Here is an 18,914-nt window from a genome sequence, read left to right as displayed (position 1 = left end):
GACCTGTCATCAAAACAACGCTTATGTGGTATCCCTTGTCAGGGAGAATTTTTGTTTGGCCCAGATTTAGACTCCCTTCTAGAAAAAGCAGCAGACCGTAAAATAAAATATCTGGGTGTCTTTACTGGTTTTTCCTTTAATTACTTATCCAGATTCAGGCGTTCCTTTTGCTCTTCTGGTTTAAAGGAAGAGGCCGTCGTGGTAGCGAGAAAAGCCAGATCTCTAGATCTAGAGGGTTTGGAAGCAGGGGTTTCCTGTTCAGAAATTCCTCCTCTCAGCCTAAAAAGCCATCCCAACCACAATGACGCCAAAGCAGTGTGGGAGTAATAAAAGAAGGCCTAAAACTATAATTTTTCTCTTCCTCAGAGATTCATGATCACAAGTCCTCAGGGCTCATCATCAGGTCTATCTGCAATGGAAGCGAAGGTTTTGAATTTAGAAAAAAAAAGTAAGTCCTAATTCCAGTACTGTTAGCGAAACAAGGAAAGGGGTACTATTCCCCTCTCTTTTTAGTAAAGAAACCAGACAAAACCTTCTGAACTATTATAAACCTCAAACAATTAAACAAACACCTTGTCCTGAGAAAATTCTAAATGGAAACGCATATTATCACGTCCCCAGTCACCCCTCTCACCAGCAGTTCCTTAGAGTGGCCGCAAGAAGAAAGGGTCAGATTTGTGATAGCCAATATCACGCACTCCCATTTGGTCTTTCCATCCAGCCATTTGGCATCCTTCATAAAGAAAGAGGACATTTTATTCCTACCATACCTAGACGATTTCCTGATCATTGCAGACTCTCATCTAAATTGTGTAACAGCTGTACAGGAAGTGTCAGACATCCTGAAATGTTTAGGATGGATGATCCCAGAAGGTTTTTCTAACAGAAGAAAAGATTACAAAGATACAGGGGAGGCTTCAGATGTTAAGGACATCAGATTATCTGTCCATTCGGAAAGCCATGTCTGTGCTGGGGTCCCTAACGTCTTGTATGCCAGCAGTGGCGTTTGCTCAGTTCCACTCCCATGCCTTACAGATGGAGATCCTTTTCATCTTGAGAAAACGGGGGAGCTCTTTGGAGACAAAAATAAAATTCTCAAAGGAAACTTGGAGAAGTCTGAGATGGTGGGAGGAAAAGTTGAATTTAGATCAAGGAATTGCCTGGAATGTCTCCAGCCCAGTGGTGTTGACCATGGATGCCAGTCCCTTTGGGTGGGGGGCTCACTTTCTAGACCAAGTATTCAGGGGACATGGTTTTCAATTCAGAAGACATTTTCCTCGAACAGGAAAAAGTTGTTAGCAGTGAGGCTAGCTTTAAAGAAAGCAATTCCCCTAATCTATGTAGATGACATAAGGATATTATCGGATAATCGAGCAGTGGTGGCGTATATAAAGCGCCAGAGGGGCACAAAATCCAGGTCCCTCATGAGGGAAGAGTTCCCTTTTGTTTCAGTTTCTGAAAGGGAGGATTGGTCATATCTCCGCTCTCCGAATAACCGGCAAAGACAATTTCCAGGCAGATTTCCTGAGCTGGCATCTGCTGAGACAGGGGGTCTCTAAATCAGGATATCTTCTTAAAAAGTCAGTTCCATCAATCTGTTTTCCACCCGAGCAAACAGGAAAGTGGAATGTTTTTGCTCTCTCAACCCGAAAGAATCCCCGTTTGGAGTAGATGCTCTTCTACCTGAAATGGAACTTCCCCTTGGGTTATGCTTTTCCTCCCCTCCAATTAATTCCTCTAGTGTTGGAAAAAATCAGGGACGAGGGAGCAAGGATTATACTAATAGCCCCCTTCTGGCCAAAGAGAGCCCGGTTCTCTCTTCTAAAATCCATGTCAATATCAGACCCATGGATGCTTCCGGAAACCCTGGATCTTCTTAATCAGGGACCAGTTTGCCATCCAGACATCAGAGGTTTACATCTGACGGCCTGGAATTTGAAAGGACACTATTAATTAATCAGGGGTTTTCTGAGACCCTGTATCCACATTATTAAAAAGTAAAAAAAAAGTTACAATATCAATTTATGCAAGGGTTTGGAGGAAATACCTTAAATTTCTAGGGGTCAGGCCCAGGCTTTGTACCTTTGGAGACTTCTGTCTTCCAGGTACTGGAATTTCTTCAGAAAGGGCTGTCAGGGGGACTAGCTAAAAGTACTTTAAAGGCCCAAGTATCCGCTCTCTCTGCCCTTTTTCATAGGAACTTTGCTTCTAACCCATGGGTGGAAAGATTCTTTAAAGCAGTAGACAGAATTCTACCATTAAAATCTCCCAGTATGGCCCCATGGGATTTAAACTTAGTTCTGAATGCTTTGACCCATCAACCATTTGAACCGTTATCTTCCTGTTCGGCAAAACTCCTTTCATTCAAACTGGTTTTGTTAGTAGCCCTTACTTCCGCCAGAAGAGTTAGTGAAATACAGGCCTTGTCTATAAACCCTCCCTCGCAGAGGATAGGGTAGTCCTGAGACCGGATCCCGCTTTTCTGCCAAAGGTCCCGTCTAGGGTTAATAGACTTCAGGAAATTGTGCTTCCAACTTTCTATACTGACCCTAAGACTCAGGAGGAGAGTAGGTTACACTGCCTTGACGTTAGAAGATGCCTTTTACATTACCTAGAAGTGACTAAGGAGTGGAGGAGATCTCCTTCTCTTTTTGTCTGTGAAGGTTCTCATTTATCCAGGTCATGGTATATCTGTAAAGAATAAATCAAGGCAACTGGACGTACTATAGATTTCTTAAAAAACGTTTCACTCGTTCTTCCAACGAGCTTTCTCAAATAGAGGTGGGGGGTTAGACATCTATTGTTGGCCACATACAATGCTGTCTTGACACCTTTTTCTGGGAAGTCTTTATCACCTACTGACTACAATTAGGATAATGGAATCAACACCTTTGACCCCATGCTGGGTATAATGACCACTGACCCCATGCTGGGTATAATTACCAGATGTTGATTCAGTTACATATTTATTCCCAGAGAATTCTTGTACAGTCACTCAGAATTGAGAAAGCTCGTTGAAAGAACGAGTGAAACGTTTTCAAGAAATCTACAGTACATCCAGTTGCCTTGATTTATTCTTTACAGATATCCTTCTCTTTTTGTCCTCTTTTCAGGGAAAGAACAAAGGAAAGGTAGCCTCTAGAGGTTCTTTGGCTAGATGGATTAGATCTGTTATCTCCCTAGCTTACACTTTGTCTGGAAATTCTCCTAACTCTCTTAAGGCACATTCTACTAAATCTGTCTCTACCTCTTGGGCTGAAAGATTAAATATTTCTATTGAACAGATTTGCAAAGCTGCCACGTGGTCCTCTCCTTCCACCTTCTACAGGCACTATCGTCTTCAACTAAATCCTTCCTTCTGATCTTCTGTTTCGTACCAGGGTTCTTCAGGTGGTGTCCCACCCATAAGGAAAGGGTGTTCTCTGTAATCTCTCTCTGTGGTGCTGTCATGGGGGAAGGGAAAAATGATTGATTACACTTACCGGTAATCGGATTTTCCAGACCCCACAAAAGCACCCTTCCTTATTCCCTCCCTTGGGGATTTTTCTTGGTTCCTTTCTTATGCACAGGGTGTAGCAGCAAAAAAAATATAAAAATTATATACATATATATATATATATATATATATATACACACACACACACACACATACATATTTATTTGTATATTGGATAAAGTAACTTGGGTTGGAGTCACTCTCATGCTCTGTAAACCACTGAGGTGGGAGAGGGGCTCCACCCTTTTATTTCTGCAGGTTTCCTGTCCCTGGGGGCGGATCCCCCTCTCTCTCTCTCTCAATTGTGCTGTCGTGGGGTCTGGAGAATCCGATTATCGGTAAGTGTAATCATAATTTTCCTTTGTATATTACATCTATTTAACAAGCCCTGACTGTTTGGTTTTGTGCGGTTTATTGGTAACATCACAGTGAAGATGTCACTGATGAGAAAGACCTGAACACAAGCTGCAGGAGGTAGTCACCACAGTATGTCTGCTTTGGTAAACATTTTCTTTTTATTATTAACACACAGTACTCTGAGATTTGCTCACAAAGATATAAAATCCATTTTTTCATCACGTGGCTTTCTTCCAAGTCTTCTTGGCCATTTTTAGTGTTCCACCGAAGTCCGGATTTTGTTATGCTTTAGAGAATGCCACCACAGTAAACCTTAGTTCATCTGGATCACGCTGCATGAACTTTCTGCAGACTTTAATAGCATCCTGGAAAGTGATAGGAAGGAGAAGATAAAGATCCAAACACATTTAATATAAAAATTAGATTGGCGTACTCACTGCACGATTAGACACTTGACAAAAACATGCATTTCTTCAAAGATCAAGGGTTTAAACATCGGGGAAAGGGCTGATGTTCGCCAGTAGATAAATTGTTTGTCGGGAGGACTGGCTTTGCTTTCTTTCATCGTCTGTCATTTGTGAATGTATGTTGCAATGCTGGCAAGCGTTTATCTGCTCCCATTGTCTAAACTGATGGGATATGGATGAAGGTACTAAACACAAGGATGGATTACAGAAATGTAACTATAAGCACAAAGAAATGTGATGATTACTAAGGGGATTCTTTATGTAATCACAACTGTTGAGTAGGAACTTAAATGGATTTGCCAGGGATATTTAAAGCGGACCTGTCTCCACTCCTGACATGTCTGTTTTAGTAAATCATTGTATTCCACATGAAATGACAATTCTGGAACATTTATTATCATGACTCTGTTATGGATAAAGGTACAGAGTGGAGTTACCAGTTGTGGGTGTGTCACTGAAAAGTCTGGCACTGTCCAATCACTGGTGCCAGTAACAAACCCCTAACTGGTACCACCCATCTGTACCTTTAGCCATAAAATTCTAGCAGTAATAACTGACATACGCCAGAACTATAGTCATAAGAAATGATTCTCCAGAATTGTTACTGCATGGGGAATGCAAGTAGTGTCTAAAAAAGACAAGTCAATAGAGGTGACAGGTCCTCTTTAAAAATTGTCATAAAATAAAGCAAGTATTACTCACCTGGAGAATCCCTCTCTGGTCTTGGCTGCAGTCCTGCACTGATGAGATTGCAGATAACCTACAGTGTGACTGCAGCGGTGAAGTGCAGGTAGTAACAAAGTCAACACTGCGGGACAGCAACAGGGAGCAGCGGGAACACCGGAACCCCCTTAATATGAATGCCCCACCACCATTTTGTAAACACGTAATAAAAAATGTTATATAGCCACTGAGTTTTCTAATTTCTCTGTCTGGCTCATGAGATGGTCGCACATGCTCAGTTTCATCCTTCAACTGCCTCCTGAGCTGTGATGGGAAGAGAGCTGCAGCAGAATGGACACACCTCCTGAGCTGTAACAGAAAATAGCTGCCAGGTTATCCCTTGTCCTATTCACCCTGATAGAGATCTATCAGGGTGAATAGGAGCTCACATTGTCCCTGCTGCTGTGTGCTTTGTGCACACAGCAGCATGGAGCTTACCATGGCAGCCAGGGCTTCAATAGCGTCCTGGCTGCCATGGTAACCGATCGGAGCCCCAGCATTACAGTGCTGGCCTCCGATCGGAGGAGCAGGGGAGAGGGGATCCTGTGGAGGGGCGCACTGCGCTGCCAGCTTGATAGAAATCTAGCAGAGCAATGACTGGGGAGATCTCTGGATCCATTATGAGGTACAGGGCTGGTTCTAGCTTTGTTTACATTAGTCATGGCATAATCCCTTTAAGGTGTGTTCTGCAATTTGAGAAAATAAAATACTATCAGATTTTTCCCAATTCCTAAACTGGTTAGCAATGGCACAGTATGGTACTAAGGAGCTTATTTATTTATCTAGGTAGTTATATTATTCTTCAGATCTCTATTACAGCTTCCCATTACTTTCTACCCAGCTTTCCTGGCACCCTTAAAGAAAAGCCTGCCCAGCAATGGCACTGTTTGGTTTCTAGAGGGAGATTTATCTAAGAATAGAGCAGCAGCCTGGACGCAAGGGACGCCCCAGCTCATCATCACCTGAGCATAACCCCTTTAATACTCCTGAAATTGGAGAGGGTGGTGGCACCACCCTCTCCAATTTCATTATTCACCTCCTAGGGGCCGGCAACCCGTTCTAGTGAGGATCGACCGACACTGGCAGCACTGACTGCTTACCAACACCTTTGTACTCTAGGGTTGTGCCTACGGTTGCACAACCACCTAAGGTGAGCCTAATCATCTTAAACAGTCTTTTCTCTACCATACCTACTACCCTATGAGCGCCTATCCCCTCCTTGTTGCCCGATTTCCTTTAATACCCCTGGAAGACTTTCCAGCCAGGGAAATGCTGAATTTTTGGACGGGCGCACAGACCTTATCCTCTTCTTAGAGAGTAACATTATCTTTATAGTTTTTCAGTACATCCCAGGAGGGATCTCAAGGCTCTCTGCACACTGACAGTGCTGTCTCCAGGGAGGAAATGGCTGCAGCTGATGAATGAATAGGAAACACACTAAATGAAGCAGCAGAGGTTGTTTCCTTCCTCTAAACACTGTGGTGAGAAGCAATCGTACCCCAGCACCAGGACACTGCTCCACGATTAATATTGTGCTGGTATATATCTCTCTGGGAAAAATCTGATGGAGGTTGTCTTTATGGGAGACCACAATGTGCCCATTACTGATCCTAACCTCTTACACTCATTCCAGCTTATACAACCACAGCTGGTAATATTAGTGCCTCCTATAACATTCCAAATTTTCAAGATAATCTAATCTGAATAAGTTATTCAATAGATACCGAATGAACAGTGCCGCCAGTAGGATGGGTATTATACGGTTTCTACCGGATTTATTTAGGAATAAGGAAAGGAGCTTGGATGCTAAAGAAAGCTCTCTACATGAAAGTGTTTTGAAATGATTGCACTAAATATATATCTAATCTTGGATGAAACATCTCAGTTTCTATGGTCATCTCCGCCCCAACATGTCAATAAAGAAAATGTTAAATTCTTTTAATCCAGCATTTATGGGTCCTGATATGGATTAGATTATAAAATAGGCTGCAATGTCCGAGCCATTGAAGAATATCTCCTCTAGAGCAGTGGTGCACAACCTGCGGCCCTTGATACCATTCTGTGCGGCCCCCAACCATCTAGTAACAGACATGTATGTCTATGTCTTCTGGCTGCTCACATGTATTTGTCATGTATTCTCCCATTAGATGGGAGTCCTAAAACTGGAACTAGACCCTAATGGTATATACTGTATGTACAATCTGCCACAAATACAGTATTTCAGTTGTTAATACCCCGTTAAATTGTATTTCCCCCCTTGACATTGCTTCAGTCTGACAATATGGCCCCCACACAGAAAATGTTGTGCACCCCTGCTCTAGAGTCACTATTACGAGAGGCTGTATACTGTGCCACCATCCGACTGAAAAGGACACTTGGGAGGAGGAATGCAAAGAGAGTCCTGTCAGGCAGCTGCTCTCGTCAGCAGAGTTCTCAGCATCTGCCTCACAAAACGACCTATTCAACTGGATGAAGGCATAATATACATGTTCTACCTACAGCTTCTAGAAAGGCAACTCAAAATGCTAACATATTATGTACCCATCACTATCTTATAACTGGTCATGGACTGATCATCTGCAGGGAACAGGTGACGGGTTACCCGAATTTCTAGACTACTGGAACAACCTAATGCAATGGGCTGGTCTGTGGTGTAGTTTGCCTACATTGCACCGCTCTTCTATTCTGGATTCTTTATAATATGATTATTTGTGAAACACTAGATCAATGAATAGTAAATCAAGAGATCAGAGCTTTCCTGAATTCAGATTTATGTTAGACACGAACATCTTGGGCTCTGCTAACTTTGTGTTTCTCCTTCCATCAGGGGCTCCAGTATTTTTGACAGTTTGGGGTGCTATTCCCACCTTTAAACTAAGAGTCTGACAGATCCCATTAGAAGCCACAGACGCCCGTCAGATTAGTTTGAAATCAGATCTGTCAAAGCTTTTATGGCTCCATTATAAAAACAAGTCATGATGCTGGTGTGAACAGAGGCTTAGGCCTCTTTCACACGAGCGTGACGGATTGGCTCCGGATGCATTTCAGTGAAACTCGCACCACTTTGCAAGCAAGTTCAAGTCAGTTTTGTCTGCAATTGCGTTCAGTTGGTCAGTTTTTCCGCGTGGGTGCAATGCGTTTTGATGCGTTTTAAATGCGTGATAAAAAACTGAAGGTTTACAAACATCTCTTAGCAACCATCAGTGAAAAACTGTATTGCATCTGCACTTGCTTCCGGATGCAATGCGCTTTTCACTGAAGACCCTATTCACTTCTATGGGGCCAGGGCTGCGTGAAAAACGAAGAATATAGAACATGCTGCGTTTTTTAACGCAACGCAGAACTGATGCGTGAAAAAAATGTACACAGACCCATTGAAATAACTGGGTCAGGATTCAGTGCGGGGGCTATGGGTTTACGTCACGCATCGCACCCGTGCGTAAAACTCGCTTGTGCGAAAAAGGGGCCTTACAGTAAAAAAACATTTGGTAATGTGGTGTACTTACTTCTAACAATGTGTCCTCACTAGTTTTCCCATGGTTTATTGGAAAAGGCTTCCTTCCATCTATGACATGAAAGAAAAAAAAATGAAAACATTAATCCAGTTTTGTATGATTTAAAGTGGTTTCTCCACCAAATGTAGCTATGCTGCAGTGCCCTGCAAAGTGGGTAAACGGGGGCAATAAAGGGAATAAGCCACAGGAAGTCAAACAAGCACTGATCAGAACGCTATATAAAAATCATTAGAGCAGTGATCACAAACCTGCGGCTCTTCAAATGCAAAATTACAACTGTCAGAGGATGCTAGGAGTTGTAGAAGGGGAAGAATACATTAGAGAATGGGAATAATGGGGCTGTCAGAGTTTTTTTTTAAATATATTTTTTATAGACTATAGAACTCTCTGCCTGAGGAGGTGGTCATAGTGATATCACTAAAAGAGTTCAAGAGTGGCCTGGATGTATTTCTGGAGTGTAATAATATTACAGGCTATAGCTACTAGAGAGGGGTCGTTGATCCATGGAGTTATTCTGATTGTCTGATTGGAGTCGGGAAGGAATTTTTTCCCCTTAAGTGAGGAAAATTGGCTTCTACCTCACAGTTTTTTTTTTGCCTTCCTCTGGATCAACTTGCAGGATGACAGGCCGAACTGGATGGACAGATGCCTTTTTTCAGCCTTATGTACTATGTTACTATAGGCAGGAAAGCTATTAGAATAATTTTTAAAAACCCTTAGGCCTTATGGACACAACTGTATGTATTTTGCGGTCCGCAAAAAAACCGATCCACAGAAAATACGGATGACGTCCGTGTTTATTCCATATTTTACGGAACAGCTGGCCCCTAATAGAACAGTACTATCCTTGTCCGTAATGCGGACAACAATAGGACATGTTCAATTTTTTTGCGGAACAAAAAATACGGACATACGGAAACGAAATACACATGGAATTAGGGATCGACCGATATTGATTTTTTTAGGGCCGATACCGATAATTTGTGAACTTTCAGGCCGATAATTTATACCGATATTCAGGGAATTTTCATTTTTGAAAAAAAAAAAATAATTCCCACAAAACTGCTGAAAATGAATGTTTATTGTTAATGTGTATTTTTTTTTTGTAAATCTTTCTTTTTCATTTATACTTAATATTTTGGTGTTTTTATTTCTATTTTTGTAACTTTTTTTTTTTTTTTTACTAACTTTTAGCCCCCTTAGGGACTAGAACCCTTGTCCTATTCACCCTGATAGAGATCTATCAGGGTGAATAGGAGCTCACACTGTCCCTGCTGCTGTGTGCTTTGTGCACACAGCAGCATGGAGATTACCATGGCAGCCAGGACTTCAGTAGCGTGACTCCTGGCTGCCATGGTAACCGATCGGAGCCCCAGGATTACACTGCTGGGGCTCCGATCGGAGGAGCAGGGAAGAGGGGATCCTGTGGAGGGGCGCACTGCGCCACCAATGTTTTTAATACTGGGGTGGGGGGGCTTGGGGGGGAGGCGCACTGCGCCACCAATGCTTAATACTGGGGGGGAGGGGGGAGGGGGGGGCGCACTGCGCCACCAATGTCTAATACTGGGATTGGGGGGAGCGCACTGCGCCACCAATGAAGGTTAATCTCTCATTTATTCATATACAGGAGGAGGGAGCTGGCTGCAGAATCACATAGCCGGCTCCCGACCTCTATGAGCTGTAGCTGCGATCCGCGGCACCTGAGGGGTTAACTACCGTAGATTGCAGCTACAGCTCATAGATGTCGGGAGCCGGCTATGTGATACTGCAGCCAGCTCTCGCCTCCTGTATATGAATAAATGAGAGATTTCTCTTCATTGGTGGCGCAGTGGCCACAGCCCCTCCCCTCCTCTTGTCCCCTGTCCTTTCATTGGCGGCAGCGGCAGCAGCACAGGGGGAGGAGACACTGCTTCCTTCTCCCCTGTGCTGCTGAGGGAACACGGAGAGCGCTGAGAGCAGCGCGATCTGTGTTCCCCATACGCTATCGGAATATCGGCAAAATAGATGCCGATACCGATAGCGTTCAAAATCCTGAATATCGGCCGATAATATCGGTAAATCCGATAATCGGTCGATCCCTACATGGAATACCTTCCGTTTTTTTTTGTGGACCCATTGAAATGAATGGTTCCGCATAGGGTCCGCAAAAAAAAATCCGGAACGGACACGGAAAGAAAATACGTGTGCATGAGACCTCATTCTCACCATCACAAGCTGCCTCCATTCCTTTGTTATCGCTCAGATCCCTTATGCCGCTGAAGCCACCTCATGTTTTTGGTTGCAGTAATGACACACCACACGTTACCTTTGCAGCCATGCACTGGCCTCAGCAGTCTACAGCACAAGACAGCAGTTTTTTTTTCCTTTTTTATTCCAATAGCTTCCCTGCCTTTTTTAAGGGATTCGGTCACCAGGACATTCACTCTTAAACTAGGCACAATGCCTGGTAGGTCTAACTCTGCTGAGTGTAATGATGACTTTCATTTTATGATCTACTGCTTCATTCAGTTTAATTCAAATGTAAATAAGCAGTTAAGTGCACTGAGGGCGGGCCCAAGTCACTCTGTGCACCCTTGCTCCTCCTGCTTCCTCTGACCCCTCCCTCTTTGTTGCCAGGGCCAAGCGAGATGTCTATGCAGTTACCTAGCCCTGTCAATCACAAAGGAGAGGGAGAGGCTGGCAGAGGAAGCCACAGAGTGCACTTAGCTGCTCTTTCCCATATGGATTAAAAGTACTTTTTCTCCAGAATGATGCAACGGATCGCCAAGTAACAAGTATGTCAGAGGGCCCTCTCTCCTGTACTAGTTTGTAACTCGCCTTGTCCATGCTGGGTGCAACTGTCTGTATTATGTATGTGCACCCCTGTTCATATGTACAGCGCCATGGCATGAACGGCGCTTTAATAATAAATAATAATGTAGCTGAGTTAGACCTACAAGACATTGTGCCTGTCTTCACAGTGGATTTCCTGGTGACAGACTCCCTTTAAAATAAATAAATAACAACCCCTTTAACATTGTGCCTCAATGCACTTTAGGTCACCTGGACACGTTGCGGAATATGCGCGTTTTTCCCCCATGCAGCATAGTACAGTACCAGCAAAGTGTATACGATTACAGAAAACTCATGTACACGATGGTCGTTTCTGCAGTGTGGATTTCCGCAGCATGTCAATGATGTTTGCCGTTTTAGCTGCGGATTTCATCCTTTTCCAGAGAGTGAGATCTGCAGCAAAACTGCATCTTAGGGTCCATTCACATGTCCGCAACTGCGGAACAGATGCGGACCCATTTTGCGGACGTGTGAATGGACCCTAATCTGCAACAAAAACCGCTGTTAGAAATTGTGGATTTTTGTGCGGATATGCTGCAGAAAATTGTGCGGATCTTATGTACGTACACCCCCCATCGTGCAGGCGGCCTTAGGTGTAGAATTCTGAACAATGAAGCCCCTTCCTCTACTAATAGGCAGGTGTATGGCGGAGGTGGGGATACAGCTGCTTCTTCTGTTTCTTCAACACGGCACATACATTAATACATGAACATATATTATAATTACCAAGTTCATAGAGATGACCTTGTAGATGGACAAAAGCAACAAAGTGTAAATCTACTTTGTCATCGATACTGGGAGCCTGTGAGAGAATAAAAAGAATTAACGCGCAGGCATACAGCATACAAGTATATGAAAGGATACGGCAGGCGTCCTATGGTACACACAGGCACAGAGCAAAAGTCAATAACGCCTTGAGCTTCAGGGTGCGGAGCAGGAACTCTATGGCTTGTGGTTATGGGTTGGTAATGCTTTGTGACATGCATCTCCTCTCTGGGACAATAGTAATTTAGTTCTCGTTTCAAGTAACAATTCAATCACATAATTACATAATTCCCAGTGCATTGTTGTCCCACTCCGCCCTGTAATATTGGCCCAAGCACTGTGTCATGCTCTAAAAGAAGTTTACCTAAATCTGACACTTACAACCGGTTACTTGTCAAACTTATGGCCCCCATGATTGAAACCACAATTCTCAAACTAGAAAAAATTAAAAAAAAAGACCCCGAGTGCCTGACTTCAATGGATAGCTGGCGGTGTATGAATTGTCCTTCTCCAATTAAATGAATGAGAAACGTCTGAACGATAGAACATCTTCAGCAATTCCTTAACTCAAAACAACCAACTGCCAACTTGATATTCAGGACACATCTCTAAGGGCTTGTGCAACTGGCCACGTCTGCTGAATTCCTGCGTGGTAACGTTCCTCAATTGGCGCAGGCGTACTCAGTGAAGGACACGCGTTTGCCAGCTCCTTCCTCAGTGCACCTGCGCCGATTATGTCACACTACACCCGGAAGAGAAGACTGCCGATTATCGCTGATGCCGGCAGTCTTCTCTTCCGGGTGTAGTGTGACATAATCGGCACAGGTGCACTGAGGAAGGAGCTGGCAAGTGCGTGTCCTTCACTGAGTATGCCTGCGCCAGTTGAGGAACGTTACGGCGCGGGAATTCCGTAGACGGGGCCAGCGGAAGGAGGAAGGCGCTCGCTGGCCCTGTCTATCAAGAGGAGATGGGGCGTGTCTAGAAGCGGCAGATGCGGCGGCTACCAGCAAGTACACGCCCAACTTGCTGGTAGTGAAGAAATTTGCATATGATAAAAGTATGATTTTTACAAGAAATAAGCCACAGACAAAGGTAGGACATGTATGATTGCACTCAGCTGACATTAGCAAATAGCTAATGTCGGCTAATGAAAATTGCACAATGGGGGGGTGACAGAAGCCCTTTAAATCTAATTTAGCCTCTATTTCTGAAAAGTTTCTGGTGGGATTTAAACTCACAACCTTCTACATTACAGACAAGAATGTTAATGTTAAGTTGTTCTGCTGTATAGGAATTCTGTAAAATATGAGACTTCTGCTGTATAGGAATACTTACTACTAGTAAGTATTCCTATACAGCAGAAGTCTCATATATATATAGATAGATTTTTTTTTTAAGTAACTAGCCATGCAGCTCTATGTAGTGGTTAAGATTCTTGGCTGTAATGTAGAAGGTTGTGAGTTTGAATCCCGCCAGAAACTTTTTGGAAATAGAGGCTAAATTAGATTTAAAGGGATTCTGTCATCAGATTTGTGCCCTATAAGCTAAACATATGGCCATGTCGGTGCTAATAACATGAATCCTAAACTGCCCTTATTAAACCTGCTTGTGGCTCTATTAGCCCAAAAAACTGTTTTTTATAAGCTATCACTCGCCTACCTAAGGTGCCCAAGGGGTTTTACGTTAATCCATGGTGCCTGCCCGGACCCCTCGCCGTCTGGTGCTCAGCGCCGCCTCCTCAATCCACCCGTCCCTCTGCCAGATCCGGCACCTGCGCACTAGGCTCAGCCTGATGCGCTGTGGACTCCTGGCAGCGGCTTCGTTGAGCGAAGTGCGTATGCGCATCAGGCCGGCGCATGCGCACTTCGCTCAACGAAGCCGCTGCCAGGAGTCCGCGGCGCATCAGGCTGATCCTAGTGCGCAGGCGCCGGATCTGGCAGAGGGACGGGTGGATTGAGGAGGCGGCGCTTAGGTGAGGAAGGCGGCGCTGGGCACCAGACGGCGAGGGGTGCAGGCGGGCACCCTGGATTAACGTAAAACCCCTTGGGCACCTTAGGTAGGTGAGTGACAGCTTATAAAAGCCTGTTTTTTGGGCTAATAGAGCCACAAGTAGGTTTAATAAGGGCAGTTTAGGATTCATATTATTAGCACCGACATGGCCATATGTTTAGCTTATAGGGCACAAATCTGATGACAGAATGCCTTTAAATACACCGGGTGTCTAAGCAGGGGGTGCCTGGTTTAATGCTTGGGTTCTCTCATTGACTTCTATTGTGCTCGGGTGCTCTGTAGAGCACCCGAGCATCGGGAAGTGTTCTACTCGAGCACATGAGCACTTTGGTGCTCAACACTACTAGATACTATATAATTAAGGCTACTTTTACATTATCGTTTTCAATTCCGCTATTGAGAGCCGTCATAGGATCTCAATAGCGGAAGAAAACGCTTCAGTTTTGTCCCCATTCATTGTCAATGGGGACAAAACGGAATGCACCAGAACGCATTCTGTTCCATTTGGTTGCATCGCCATCATGGACAGTCTTAGGCTACTTTCACACTCGCGTTTTGGCTTTCCGTTTTCGAGATCCGTTCAGGGCTCTCACAAGCGGTACAAAACGGATCAGTTTTGCCCTAATGCATTCTGAATGGAAAAGGATCGGCTCAGAATGCATCAGTTTGCCTCCGTTCTGTCTCCATTCAGCTTTGGAGGCGGACACCAAAACACTACTTGCAGCGTTTTGGTGTCAGTCTGATGAAACTGAGCGAAACGGATCCGTTCTGCACCCAGACTCCTCTTCTGTGAGGCTATGCTGTTTTGATGGATGCAGAACATGGTTTAGCATTATCTTGCTGAAATATGCAAGGCCTTCCCTGAAAGAGACCTCTGGATGGGAGCATATGGTACTGTAAACCCCTATATACTGTTCAGCATGGATTGTGCCTTTCCCGATGTGTAAGCTGCCCATGCCATAGGCATTAATACACCCCCCATACTAGCAGAGATACAGGCAAACTGAACAAGCCGGATGGTCCCTCTCGAGTCTCCAGGACACAACGTCTGTGGATTGCAAATCTTGATTCAGAGCCGTTTTAACTCACATTCATGGTTTGAACAGGGAACTGTGTTCATGGGCTGTGATTTCTGGAAGTCTTCCTGAGCCCATGCAGTCATTTTCAGTACAGAATCTTCACTGTTTTTAATGCAGTGACGCATGAGGTCCCAAAGATCACAAGCAAGCAATTTTTATTGTCTGCTGTGTTCCCTGCATACATGGATTTCTCCAGATTCTCTGAATCTTTGATAATATTATGTACTGTAGATGGTGGGATATTTAAAGTTTTCACAATTTTTACATTGAGGAACATTATTCTGAAATTGTTCCACAATTTGTAGATGCAGTTTTTCCCAGGTTGGTGAACCTCTGCCCATCTTTTCTTCTGGGACTGTCTTTCTAACATGCTCTTTTTCTGCCCAGTCATGTGACTTTGTAGAAAGTTTCTCCCAAACAGTTTTTTATTAGCACCATTTACTTTTCCAGCCTTTTGTTGTCCGTCCCAAACTTTTTTTTTTACATGTGTTGCTGCCATCAAGTTCTAAAGGAGTTATTTTTTCATGAAATGGTAAAATGTCTCACTTGCAGCATCTAACATGTATTCTACGATCTACTGTGAATAAAATACGTGACTATGAGACTGGCATTGCATTCTGTTATTTACATTTTATACAGGTGTCTGCGTGGGTTCCCTCCCACACTCCAAAGACATACTGATGGGGAACTTAGATTGTGAGCCCCATTGGGGGACAGTGTGATGCTAATGTCTGTAAACGGCTGCTGAATATGTCAGCGCTATATAAGTGCATAAAATAAATAAATATAGTGTTCCAAATTATTAGCAATTTGAGGGGGTTTTTCTGCAGCGACCGATGGTCCGTGAAGAAATTTTGATGTGTGAATTGGTCCATTGACAGAGTTCAATCTGTGTGCTGTCCATTCTACCCACTGACAGTATGCGAATGTGAAAATGATTACTCGCCAGCCCCATGACAAACAAGTGTCCTGCATCCAGTTAGTGCTGTCTCACACTCATAGTGATCGATAGACGTGTTGTCACTCGTGCTAGGGAAAGCTGCAAGCGCCAATGCCTTCTCGAACAGCTGATCAGCGGGTGTCCCAGGTGTCGTACCCCACTGATCAGAAACTGATGACCTATCCAGAACAGTATTTAAGTCTCAGAAAAAAGAACTTAAAATCATGACCACTGCTGTACCAGTAACAACTCTGGATTCCTGCTGTATGAGCATTTTCTGGTCACTGTGAGTTGACTGGTACAATTTTATTATAATGCTGTTTAATGGGGACATTGGTAGGGTTAATTATATTTGCTGGAAAGCCTACACTTCTGTATGGGTTCTGCAGGGTGAAGAAGGAAGATAATGCTAGAATCACGTTATACCAGTAATTAAATCTGTCGCCCTGACTCCATGACAAGCTGTACTAACAGTGACATCTGCAGGCTAATGGCGTACCACAGTGAACTTGCTAACAATGTAAGGTTAACTCCCATTTTTTATAAAAAATAAATAAAAAGCCACACTTCTTCATTTAAAAAAAGGAAATAAACAAACAATGCCCAGGAAATTGACGGGACATTCAGTAGCATTATTCTCATTGCTTACAGGGGATTGTCATCATGTGCATTTATGGCCTGTCTTCAGGCCCCTGACTCCCAGGTGGCTTACTGACCTGCTTCATAATTAAGCCTCTTTCAGACGAGTGTGACGGATTAGGTCTGGATGCGTTCAGTGGAACTCGCACCATTTTGCAAGCGAGTTCAGTCAATTTTGTCTGTGATTGCGTTAAGTTGTTTTAATTTTTTTCTGTGCGGGTGCAATGCGTTTTGATGCGTTTTTCACACGAGTGATAAAAAACTGAAGGTTTACAAACATCTCTTACCAACCATCAGTGAAAAATGGATTGCATCTGCACTTGTTTGCGGATGCAATGCGTTTTTCACTGAAGCCCCATTCACTTCTATGGGGCCAGGGCAGAATATAGAACATGCTGCGTTTTTCACATAACGCAGAACTGATGCGTGAAACAAAAAGGCTCATTTAAACAGACCTATTGAAATGAATGGGCCAGGATTCAGTGAGGGTGCTATGCGTTCAAGTCACGCATTGCACCAGCGCGGAAAACTCGCTCGTGTGAAAGGAGCCTTACAATTCAATGGATAGGGCTACAAAGCCATCCCCACCCCTTCACCTGCACTTCACACATGGCTGGAAACAGCAACAATTCACGGTAAAACGACATGCAATTTTTAACGTGTGGTTCCTGGCCATGCAGCACAAACCACGAAAAAGCTCAATAATAGGACAACTAAAAACATGAACATTCTATATAAAAGTTAACCAGACAAAAAGCAACTATTTATAGAACGGACTGCATTATTATTATTTGAAGATTATTTTTATGTTGACTTAACTAGTACTGATCTCACGCAATTTGAAGGTGCAGATTCCAAATATCAAGCCAGAAATGATGTATCAGGTCCACATTTTTACAACAAGAACTTATTTTACATATTGTTAAGTTTAAAAGGGTTTTCCAGGATTTTTATAATGATGACCTATCTTATCAGAGCGGGATCTGATCAGCTGTTTTGCGAAGGCATGAGGCATCGATGCTCCTGTGAACACCGCTGCCTTCTCGCATCTCACCAAGCATAGCACTATACATTGTATAGCGGCCTGTGCTCGGTATTGCAATTCAACCCTATTCACTTGCGTGGGGCTGAGCTGCGCCTAGGCCACGTGATCGAGGAACATATCTTCACTGGCCTAGGAAAAGCAGAGATCCAAAATTGATTTTTTCTACCACTTTGTTTTAATGCTGTATGGAGACCTGTCTCCGTACAGCATTAAAATGTATTTCCTCTGTATAGGCAAAATTCATTTCACCCGAAGTCGCAAGATCACGGTAATCACATGTGCGTCTTTAAAAACATACAAAAATAGCAATTTGAAGTCAAGTTTGGTACCAAGATACCAGCCGGTACCAAATCTGACTTTGAGTTGCCATTTTTAATGTTTTCAAAGATGTAGATGTGATTACCGAATTAATTCACCAAAGTCTCGCGCGACTTCAGGTGAAACAAATTTTGGCAAAATGGAAGCAATACATTTTAATGTTGTATGGAGACGTGTCTGTGCAGCATTACAATGAAGTGTTTGATGAATCGACTTCGGATCTATGATCTAAAACTTGATTCGCTCAACACTGGTCCTAATGTCCTTATCTTTGGCATTTTTTTTGGGCACAATGATGTTCTTTTAGACCAGGGATCATCAGCAACCTTCAGCTGTTGTGAAACTACAACTCCCAGCATGGTCCTTTCCCTTCTGTGGGAGTTTAGAGAACAGCCAAGAAAGTGTGCATGATGGGAGATGTAGTTTCACAACACCTGGAGTGCCGGAGGTTGCTGATCACTGTTTTAGACGATCAACATAGACTATGGCTTTTTTCTACAGGCTTCTACCTAGTAGGCCTATTTATATTGTTTGGTTTATTTGCAGTCTTGCCTCTCAGCCTCCTCCAAAACAGGCATAGAAAATGATAAATGAGACGAGCCCTGCCCACGCCCCCTTTTTTAGACCTGGCGTGAGCGGGGAAGGAACCCGGCTCGTCTCACTTATTTTCTATGCCTGTTTTACATAACTTCGGCGAATCCCCCACCAGAGCAGGGGTTATAAGACTA

General features: G+C 43.6%; 1 protein-coding gene across 1 annotated transcript in view; it reads right to left on the bottom strand.

Annotated features, from left to right (window-relative positions):
• Positions 1 to 3,983: 3,983 nt before the first annotated feature.
• UCHL3 (ubiquitin C-terminal hydrolase L3) overlaps positions 3,984 to 18,914 on the bottom strand; it is a 65,369-nt gene continuing 50,438 nt past the window's right edge. The window contains exons 7-9 of the mRNA XM_044288264.1: positions 12,117 to 12,192; positions 8,550 to 8,608; positions 3,984 to 4,218 (exon numbers count right to left, since the gene is read on the bottom strand). Of these exons, the coding sequence (XP_044144199.1) occupies positions 4,135 to 4,218; positions 8,550 to 8,608; positions 12,117 to 12,192 (219 nt within the window). The 3' untranslated portion in view covers positions 3,984 to 4,134. The remainder of the gene's footprint in view (positions 4,219 to 8,549; positions 8,609 to 12,116; positions 12,193 to 18,914) is intronic.

Source organism: Bufo gargarizans, chromosome 3 (assembly GCF_014858855.1).
Source record: "Bufo gargarizans isolate SCDJY-AF-19 chromosome 3, ASM1485885v1, whole genome shotgun sequence".
Lineage (NCBI taxonomy): Eukaryota > Metazoa > Chordata > Amphibia > Anura > Bufonidae > Bufo > Bufo gargarizans.
The sequence above is the reverse complement of the archived record's forward strand: the minus strand, read 5'-3'. Positions and strand labels throughout refer to the sequence as shown.